General features: G+C 33.8%; 1 protein-coding gene across 1 annotated transcript; it reads right to left on the bottom strand.

The window, feature by feature from the left end:
- Positions 1-1,164: 1,164 nt before the first annotated feature.
- On the bottom strand, positions 1,165-8,865 carry LOC132172281 (potassium transporter 5-like). Its single transcript, XM_059583754.1, has 8 exons — positions 8,749-8,865; positions 7,985-8,213; positions 6,234-6,482; positions 5,502-5,552; positions 4,237-4,497; positions 3,975-4,142; positions 2,719-2,973; positions 1,165-2,105 (listed from the first exon to the last, which is right to left on the bottom strand). Exons 1-8 carry the CDS (start codon positions 8,857-8,859, stop codon positions 1,165-1,167), a joined length of 2,265 nt encoding a protein of 754 aa, XP_059439737.1. The 5' UTR covers positions 8,860-8,865.
- Between the last annotated feature and the right edge of the window lie 2,310 nt (positions 8,866-11,175).

Here is an 11,175-nt window from a genome sequence, read left to right on the forward strand (position 1 = left end):
AGCCACTGCCAATTAATATAAACCAAACACAAAATATGGGAGCAAAACCATAGCCCATTCCAAATAATCTTAAATAGGATAATTTTATCATATGGTGCCATTAAATGTGATTTTCCCACCAAAAAAAAAAAAAAAAACTATGGTTTTTACTTTCCCCCTTTTTTTTTTTTTGTTTTTTTTTTGCAGCTCCACCATTGGGGTGGCCGAAACCACCCCCAACCACCATTGGGAGTGGTTTTAGCCACCCCCAATTTTTGTTTTTTGTTTTTTTTTTTTTTAAAAAAATACATTTTTTTTTAATTTTTAATTTTTATTTTTAAAAATTTAAGTAGGTGTCACGTGTCAACATTTGATTGGTCAACGTAGACTTTCATTAAGTCAACTAACGGTTAACTGACAAAAGGACTAATTTGGTCTATTATCAAAACTATAAGAACCGCCTGTGATAAAAATCAAACCCTAAGAAGGAAAAAATAAAGAAACGAAATCTCATGGAATATTTAGTATTTAACCCATTAATTAGTTATTCATTAAAAAACAAAAAGCAAAACAAATACGACTTATGATCTAAAAAATACGTATGGAAGGCAACTTTGCGAAAAGAGAACTACTTCCGAAATTCTAATTAAATTCATGAATGTGTACAGTGTACTAGTGGAATCATGTATATATGACTCAATTATATATATATAAGGGCTAAAATCGCTGGAAAAAAAAAAATTATAAGAGATAAAACTATCTTAAAAAAGAGAAAGAAAAAGAGCTCCAATACGTCATCAAAATACGATCGACAGCATTCCTCAGCACCATGGAAATTCTAAGCATTACTTGAAATATTATTAATATTGAAGGCTAGCTCCCTCTGCTTTATTGCCAGCCGAAGGGGCTAAGTGATACTTTTTTCTTTTTTACTTTTTTGATATATAAAAATTTATGGAATAAACCACCTCCAAAAATTACAGTATCACATGCAGGGGCATACACCTGGAGGCTAACACCAACAAAAGGCACCCCAGCCCAACAACAACAAGAAGTGATCAAGGAATATCAAACAACAATTTTGAGTCGTATTGATTGCATCTTGTCGTTTCGTTTAAACGACACAAAAACAAAGTTTTTTACTAGGCTTAATTATTTGATCCACCGCCAAAAATAAAATATGATCTAAAGCTCATAAATCATGCCCACTTTTAGCATAGACTTGTGAGGAATATCAAACACATTGGTAGTTTGTCTCAAATTCCTCTTCAAGAAATTGTAAGCATAATTTATCACAATTCTCTTGCCTATACTAGAACTAGTGCCAGCAACCACTTCAGTCTCACCAATTAAGTGAACAACTCCTGCTTTACATGCCTTGTCCACAACCTCAATCTCTTTCTCCACCGCCTCTTCTCCCTTAACTTCTTCTTCAACTTCCTTCACATTCTCATTCTCATCTTCAATCTTTCCATCCTTCTCATCACCATTATCAAGCAATCTATGAGCCAACCAAAACTCATCATTTATATGCTCCTTCAATCTCTCCATCAAGATCTTCTCAAAGGGCTCTTGCTCATTCCTCACATCTGTGTATCCATATCTCACAATACATCGAAACACATTAAGCTCTTTCGGCTCCAATTGGCGAAAAAGGAAACGCTCTTCCACCGGAACCTTGCTTATGGGAAGCGATTTAATGGAGACAAAAACCAGGACTGAGTGCAATGCAGGCACGTTTTCCACATAGTGCTTGAAGATTGGTGGGATGCCATGAACAAGCTCCGAGTAGAACATGGCTAGCCCAGGCATTCGACAAAAGCTTGTGTCAGCAGTTATTTCCCTTAGCTTCTGTGGAGAGATTTTGTGTTCAAGCTCATAATAGTACTTTCTCCGAAACACATAGTTCCAAATATACATGATACTCATTAGGATTGTTGCAAATGCTAGGGGAAGATATCCTCCTTGCTCAAATTTGTACAGTGTTGAACTTAAATAGAGAAGCTCTATGCCACCAATAATTAGAATGTAGGAAATTACGAGAAGTATATGAGATTTCCATATCATGATCATGATTAGTACAAGGAATGACGACGTGAGGGTCATTACAAAAACCACCGCTATCCCTGTTAATGCAATAAACAACTTATTAGTTCCAAGTTATACTTCAGGCTGCATTTTTCGACCATTTTTTAGATTTTTTTTTTTTTTTATTCAAATGAAGAGAGGGATTACAACAGATGGTCTTTCCCGTTCTTGATCCTAATGGAAGTGAGAATGGGAATACAAGCGAATGAAGATGAGCAGAATACAACAGTTTTGTTAGTTGCAGATTAGTTAGCTTTACAGTTAAGGTTAGTTTTCTGTTAAGTTGTTGTACATACAGTATATATACTACCTCTATGATTACAAACAACTGCTATACGTACAATAATCTCAACTATATGCACAACAACTTCAACAGAAAACTAACTAACTTTTAACTGTAAAGCTAACTAATATGCAACTAACAAAACCGTTTCTTCAACTTGTATTCTGCTTATCTTCATTTGCTTATAGGGAAAACAATTGAGAATGCTTCCCATCTAGACCATTTTTGAGATTAACTTCCTTTAAAAGTGTGGATGCGTTTTTTAGAATCAAATGGGGTTTAATTACTAGCAATTGGAACCATAAAATGTGGATTAATTCAAAATTCACATATAAAAGAGGCTAAAAAAAAGTGGAGTTAGACATTACCGTAGGCATTGCCAATCTTAGCAGTGGTCCTAAAACCTAAAGTGACTGCTACACAAGCCAGCATAAGAAGGTAATTGACTTCAGGTACGTACACTTGTCCTTCATACTTAGCGGATGTATGCACTACTTTCACCCGAGGGAAACACCCCAATGAGAGGGATTGTTGGATTATAGAGAAAGTCCCAGAAATCATGGCTTGACTTGCTATGATTGCCCCCAGTACAGCAACTACAAACATTGGCCAATACAAAGTTTCTGCATAATATATATAATTAACCACATGAATAATAAGTTGAATATGCATGCATGTTTAACACCAAATTAACCTGTAAGTTAGAGGCGCATTAAAGTGTTACTCTAGGACAACCATATATAATAGCATGTACGTGCTAATTATTCTGCAGGTGTGTGTGAACAATGAGGCCATTTGTTGTGGGGCTTTGTACATGTGTGGTGGAAAAAAGGTTGCAAAACAACATGAGAAAATGCTACTCAATCTCTCCTTTTTGGTTTTATTGAGTATATTGAGAGGTACTTAGACTATGGGTATTGCAGGTATTGCTCGAGTAGCAAGCGCCGTATTGCGAGGAAAGAAATGCTAGAGATGTAAAATGTAATATAACACCTTAGTCTCATATTGGAAAGATGAGTAGCTCAGATAGGGTAGGAGGTTTATAAATATACTCATGGGTGTTAAGATTCACATTGCTTACTAAGTGAAACTGACTTTATAAGTAATTTTAGGCAAGCTCCCAATTGACTAGTCCTTGTGGGTTGATAGTGCAAATATGGATAGAGCTTTTTCTTGAATCATTATAAATGGTATCAGAATCAAGTCTTAACGACATGCGATATTGCCAGTATCGCATGACATGTACTTGACAAGGATGCTAGGGGTTTAGGGGAGCAGTTTGTAACATCCTAGTTTCATATTTGGAAGATGAGTAGCTTATATAGAGTATATGGTTTATAAAGATACTCATATATATTAAGTCTCACATTGCTTACTTACTAATTAAGTGAAATTGGGTTTTATAAGCTACAAATTGACTAATTATTTTAGGGTGATGATATATAGCACAAATGTAGGTAACACTTTTCCTTGAGTCGTTAAACAAGAGATAAAGTACTTGGAACAACTCAATTTAGATCTAAATTCAGTGTGAGAAAGATACCCAATATTTTTATTTTGCCGCGTTATCCTTTTAACAAAAAAAAATAAAAATAAAGGGCAATTGATCACAAGTAGTGCTTACTTGGTATGGAGCTGAAAAAGACATTGGCAACAAGATCATTGTGCTTGCGGAGGAAGGAGGCTTGTCCCGTGTATGCCAATATGATAGCCGGGTACGTCAGGCAACACATGCTTATTTGTATGGATCGAACAGAAAAGTGGCCAAGATCTGCAAATAGAGCTTCACTTCCTGCATATTTTTACAAGTAATTATACTTAATTTAATAATCAATACTTTAACAGTAAATAATGCTTCATTAAGTATAAGGGGAAGAAATTGCAACCTGTTGTGCAGAGGACAACACCACCAAGAGAAATCCAAGCTTGTTTTTTGTTCCTCTGAAAATAATCTATTATATACATTGGATTTACTGCTTTAATAACCATTGGATCAAATTTGAAAAAATTGTAGATGCCGATGCCAGCAATCAATACGAACCAAATGCAAATTATTGGAGAAAAAGTATAGCCCATTTTATCAGTTCCATATCCTTGAATAACGAATAAGACGACCAAGATGACGACTGATATCCAAACGATGAGATCTGTGTGATAAAGACAAACAAAAAAAAAAAAAAATGAGAGAGAAAGTAGAATGATTAACAATTTATTAAGAATATTTTTTCATGCAGTTTTGTGCCTCAAGTCCTATAGTATATTAATGCAGCGTGAATGTGGTGTATCGCAAAATCAAATAAATACAAAAATTACAATTCCTTTCAAACCGAGAATAATAAAGGAATTGAGAGAAAATAGAATAAAACTCAATCTCATGACATAGTTTTTTAATGAAAACTGATGAAAATTAATAACATAAACTACGGCATAAGTCATCCTTATTGGTTTTATATAGTTTTATATATAAAATAGAGTCCTAAACCTACTAAAAACATGAAATTAAAACACACCGTAGCGATCTTGGTCGGATGTGTTATTTTCCTTTCGGACAGAAAATGCGATAGATCGACAGATGACCAACTGAGACTATCTCGGTCGGTTGGACAGATGACCAACCGAGTCTCTGACTGAATGCCTCAAGAGTAAATGCTGGGTCGAAAAGGATTCAACTACGATTCCGACCAAAAGCCTCGAGTCTCAGCTTTGACTGGCTGCCACTCCAGCTGAGGCTCTTGAAAATTCTCCCTGGAGCTCATCCAATAGACGCATTTGGATGAGCTTGAGATTATGTGGAATGCTAAGCTTACAAAAACTGTCACCAAAAAAAAAAAAAAACCTTTATAAAGTGATGTGGCACAATTTCATTGGGAATGAGATAAATTTCAATATTGAGAAACCTAATCAATATTGTGCCACGTCACTTTGTAAAAGTTTTTTTTGTAAATATTTTTGTAAGCCTGACATTTCTCTTAGATTATTGATACTTTTGAAATATAGTTGGCAATAAACGGCAGAAACTAACAATAATAACTAGTTATCGATCTTAACGTATGTTTCCATGTGACATATATACGGGAAAGAAATGCGAGGATCTTTCAAGAAAAAGCCTATTGATAGTGTCGTAAAACAAGCATATATATAGGCTACGTACCTTCTGTAATTGCAGACGTTGCTTCCTTTAGCCCTCCCACAGCTGATAAAACTGTCAACACATAAAATGGAACAAGGAAGACTTGTAATTTGTGATTCAAAAGTCAAATAAATAATGTGAGAATATAAATGCAAACAGTAAGGGCCGTTTGGTTTGTGGAATGACTTTCATTGAAAAAAAATATATGACATTTATTAAGAAGGCAAGAAAGTGAAATAAAATAGTCTTACTGTTAAAGTATATAAACATATACTTTAATACTTGGAATATCCAATTCTACAGCCCGAATATTCCTAAAATTGAAGGAATAGCTAAATTTAAGGAATGATAATTCCTTCTTGGGTCATGTGAATGGCTATTCAAAAACTATTCAATTTCACCTTCTTCAATTTCTAATCAAAGTTATTCGTTTTTCTAATAGAATAGTCATTTCGCATATCAAACGTATACTAATAAAATTGCTTTGGTGTTAAAGTATATATATACTCTAATACTTGGAATAGTGATCATTGCCTCGTTGGCTATGGGAATGGCTATTTGATCCACTCTACCTTCTTCCATTTCCAATAAAAAATATTCATTTTTTCTAATGAAATAACCATTAGACATACCAAACATAACCTAATAGATATATGGATACACCTATAAGAACAACATGCATAGCTGATAGCTCAAATATTATGAGCTCTAAGAGAGGTTTGGAATGATTAAATGGAAAGTTAATGTGTAAACCTGAGATACAAGGAGTGAGAACACCGTCCCCTATCACCATGGCAGTTCCAAGCATTGAGGCAAACAAAAGGAAAATCTTAGCAAAGTTGCTCTTTTCTAGCCTAGACTTGAGGCCCGAAGCCCTCCGTACACGACGGTTCGGCAACTCGAGCTTGTAATTTGAGACGTTACTGTCCTCAGCCTGTTGATTTGGGATCAAACTCACCTTGGCATACCGGCATATGAGAGAGTATAACGCAAACGTCCCTCCTGAAACATGATTTCTATGATGTTCACACCCTTAACTTTATCTTCTAAGTTTAACATAAGGGTTCTGTATAGGAATTCATTAGCACATTAATCAATTACAAGTCTTTTTTATTTACTAAAAACAAATATTAGGACATGTTTGGTATGCGGAATAAACTACTGAAATGGAATAGTGGCTAGTCCTATGGAATAATCACTCATTTATTTGGTTGCACGTTATTCTTGAGAATAGTTATTTTATTTTCATGGGAATAACTATTCCCCTAAATAGAAGAACAATTATTCTTATGAAAAAAAAGAAGAAGAAGAAAGTAATAGATATTTTTCGAAGAAAAGAATGTGTTTTGCAAAAAAAAAAATTCATCGAATTAATCCCGTCTCCAATTCCAATGAATATAGTCGTGTCAATGAGTTAACGTTTGTGGTGGCCGCCAATGAGTACCCAAATCAGGTGTTTTCGGATGAAGAAAGATTGGACCGCAGCTTGCCGGTTGCGTATTGGAGAGTATAATTGGCTACTGAACCTCAACCACGGTCACAACCTCAGACTTTGCCCATGTAGTACCCGGGTTTTATATTAGGACGATGAGAAGTAATTCACATAGAATGAGTAGTTTATAAAAATGCTCATGAATGATAAGTCCTATATTGCTTAGTTACTAAGTGAAACTGGACTTTATAAGAAATTTTAGAAAAATTCAAAATTGCAGCTAGTCCTTTTGGGATCGTAGCACATATGTGGCTGACGCTTTTTTTTTTTTTTTTTTTCATTGTGGAGGAATAATCAAATTCGGAAATTGGTATTTGGTGCGACCACCATTGATGTTTTGTTATGGTGGCCGGCCACCCTTAACATTTCTAGAATTTTTTTTATTTAATATTTTTTTGTTTTTTATAAACTTTGGTTCAATTCAGGTAAGAGCGTATGTGTTATTACCAAACAAAAGAATAGTAATGATTATTCCATTATAACATCTTCTTTTCCCAATAATACTCTTTACTATTTTTAAAAGAATGACCATTCTGTATACCAAACATGCCCTTAATTTTTGGAAGTATATCTCCATACCATCTCATATTTCATCTTAGAAGAGTAAGGATATCAAGAGAGTGTGTTCATCTCATGTGTTCATAGGTTTTGTTATGAACCCTTTTTCATTGAATGGAGAGTTTTAGCTTACAAACCCTACTAATTACTACCATTTTGTAAAGAATAATTAGACTACTCCGCTCATAAAAGATTGGCTAATTAAAACTATACATAGACGCAGTCTAGAAATATAATACTCTATACACTAATTTGATGGGTGCCTGCACTTTGATCTAATTAGATACCTTTATCACAAATTTTGACCAAAATATCCACATCATGATGAAAATATTCCCGAGCTCTCATAGTAATTAAGGACAGTTCTTAGCCTTTTCCTTCTTAACTAAACAATTAATCACCTAGTTTTTAAATTTATATTGAAAAGATGAAGAATCAATATGATGTTACGTACCTTCGCCATTATCATTGGCCTGTAAGACAATGAACACGTACTTGATCAAAGGGAGCAAAGTGAGGGTATAGAAGATCAAGGAAAGTACTCCCAGGATATCATCGTTGTTCTTAATACCTTCGGTGAAGGTGCTCGCATACACATATAATGGGGATGTCCCAATGTCTCCATACACCACTCCAATACTTTGGAATGCTAGGTTTAAGATCACTCTCCACTTCAGATTTTCCTACAAAAATAGTTAGTTTCCAGTAAATTATTTGTCAGATTTCAATTTATCCATTAACTTTCATTCACCAACAAAGAAAACACCTCTCTCTCACTACTATAAAAATTAAAATAAAAATTAAAAAACCGGCGTTTTGTGTCGTTTGTTAATTAAACGACTCAAAATGCCAAATAAACGACGTTAAATGTTTTACATTGCTTGTTTTATGTCGCTTTGATAAACAACATTAAACATATGGACGAGAATTTATTTTCGCATCCTTTAGTGCTCAAACGACATCAAGTAGTGTCGCTTGAACAGTAAACAACATTAAAAATTAACAAAAACCTCATGAACAAACAACTACACATACAATACGGAAATTAAGTATCGATTCTTTCAATCTAATATTTAAAGTTTTAAAAACATCTTAATGTTATCCTAACTTAACAACAACAACAATAATAGTCTAATAATCTTGAAAATAATAATGTGACATGGTCGTGACATGGGGATGAGAATATGTGAAAGAACTAGCTAGCTATTTCTGGCAGACCTTGGAGTTATGGGCATGATTACGACCAGAAATGCTGTCGGATTCTTCCATGTCCGATTCATATACTTGCAACTTTTGGCTTGAAATTTTCTTCTCTTTGAGCTCTTCCATTTTAACGATGGGAGTTAATTGATCGATCATGTCTTCCCGTGGCCTCATTTCTCTAAGGGATGTCATGTACGATCTACAGAGAGGTTTCACATATCAGAGGGTCTTGATTATCTGCAAAAGAAGTGATCATCATCACAAGTTTTCCCTCCTCTTTATTTATACTTTCTATCCTCTTTAATTCCTAAAAGCTTTTGACAATATCGTATAATGCATGTTAATAAAAGGTTAATTAGTTTGTATGAATGTCCACCACATGTTTCTGATCCGGACAACACGTTAACATTTCCTCAAGTGTAGGGGGTTTTGACCTTTGTTATGTGGTGTAAGATACTTAAGCTTCGGTCGTGTGTCGCCAAAATAGTCCCTTTTAATCGGTTACAAAGAAAATAGTCAAATTTTTTTTAGTTTTATTTAACTGTTATAGATTCAAAGTCCTTCGTAAATCAATATATTTCATATAATTTGACATTGAGATGTATTTGATGGCATTCTTTTGTACATTTTTTGTCCATCTCTTTTTTAAATTTACTATTAAATATGTGAAATTTACATGTGAGTCCCACAAATTCAGTGATAAGTTTGTCAATCTCTTGTATAGAGATGAAAAAGAGATATACAAGAGAATGAAAATAAACATTTCTCTTAAAGATTGTAGAAGCTGTAGAAAATAGAAAACCACATTTCTCTCTTAAATCATTGAACATATATACACGAAATAATTATAATTATTATATATATCCTCTTTATTTATTTATTTTTTAAATGGGAAATGATAGGTGTTCTTCTAGTGTTCTCCAGGTATCCTCTCAACTGTGATGTGGCTTTTAAAATCACTGTTTAATTTGAGATTATCATTATTGACTTTTAATCTATTGGTGATTTTAAAAGCCACATCACAGTTGGGAGAACACTAGGAAAACACTAAAATTGAAGAACACCTAGCATTTCCCCTTTTAAATCACTAAGCTTTAATACAAGCTTATATATGCTAGGCTACAAATCTTAATCATAAGTGATGACGTTGTTGATCGCACGGCTAACCTTAAACTACAAATACTTGTAAAATAGATGGAAAGTAAGCACTACCAAAAAAAAAAAAAAAAAAAAAGACCAGGGGTTAACAACGTTTATATCAAACACTACTAAATATTTATTTGAATGATTCTTAGCATATTGTATTAATAATGCCTATAGTTTTAACAATCATAATTGAGCCATCAGCTAAGCAATTTAATTAGAAATATGGTGGAGGTGCATATATATGTAGTAAAGGATGAGGGGTAAGGTGTTATGTGATTGCAACTGTGATTGCAACAAGTGGAATCGAAAAGCCAAGATGACCCTGAACAGATGTAAGATTGTTATGATAACATATGTTAGCAGTAGAAATTAAGATTTAAAGATTGGAAATGGAATTCAGAAAGAGAGAGTAACAAATAGGGAAGAAAAAGACCCTAATTGCCCCAAATAAGCAAACAGATAAATAATTTTGAAAGACTTAAATTTAATTGATAGTTCAGGCTGAATTGAAAAATAACAAATTGGGTAAAGTTCACTTAACCCCTTCAAACTACCACCCCAATGATAATTTACCACTCAAACTATCAATTACGACAATTTACCTTCCAAACTACAAAAACAATGACAATGTACCCCCAATTGTTAAAAAATGATGAAATTACCCTTACTAAAATAAAAATAAAAATACTAAAATTTAATTTAATTTTTTTCAAAATTTTAAGGGTATTTTTTGTCTTATTGAAAATTCTATATGGATAATTTCGTCATTTTGCTAGCAATGGGGGGTATATTATCATTCTTTTGGTAGTTTGGGGGGTAAATTATTGTAATTGATAGTTTGTGGGGTAAATTGTCATTGGAGTGGTAGTTTGAAGGGGTTAAGTGGATTTTACCCTAACAAATTTATATGCTTTTACATAGGCGAGGCACATCCTCATTTAACAAGGAAAATGAAAACAAATCCTAATTGTCCCACAAATCATAATCCTAATGAAAAAGGAAAAACTCAATCCTTATTAAAAATGAAAACCAAAACACACATTGTAGTGACTCAAATAATTAATTAGGCTTAGAACATCTTAATTAGAGAGTTAATTGGACTTTAGGTCACTAGGGACACTTGGAGGGGCATTTTTGAAATTTGGGGTTTTCAGTGCTACAGTGGATGAACGCTCGCATGGGAGATCACACGAGCGCTCGCTGGCTATCGTACACGAGCGCTCGACCCTAAGTATTAGGAGTGCTCGATCATTTCCTGATATTTTTCATTTTACCCTTAGCTTCTCCCCTATACCC

Source organism: Corylus avellana, chromosome ca2 (genome assembly GCF_901000735.1).
Source record: "Corylus avellana chromosome ca2, CavTom2PMs-1.0".
In the NCBI taxonomy this organism is placed as follows: domain Eukaryota; kingdom Viridiplantae; phylum Streptophyta; class Magnoliopsida; order Fagales; family Betulaceae; genus Corylus; species Corylus avellana.

Coding starts and splice junctions, on each gene's coding strand:
- LOC132172281 (XM_059583754.1), bottom strand. CDS start 8,859: ATGGAAGAGCTCAAAGAGAAGAAAATTTCAAGCCAAAAGTTGCAAGTA. Junction 8,214..8,748: donor ATCATGCCCATAACTCCAAG/GTCTGCCAGAAA, acceptor CTATTTTTGTAG/GAAAATCTGAAGTGGAGAGT. Junction 4,498..5,501: donor AACGTCTGCAATTACAGAAG/GTACGTAGCCTA, acceptor TTTATCACACAG/ATCTCATCGTTTGGATATCA.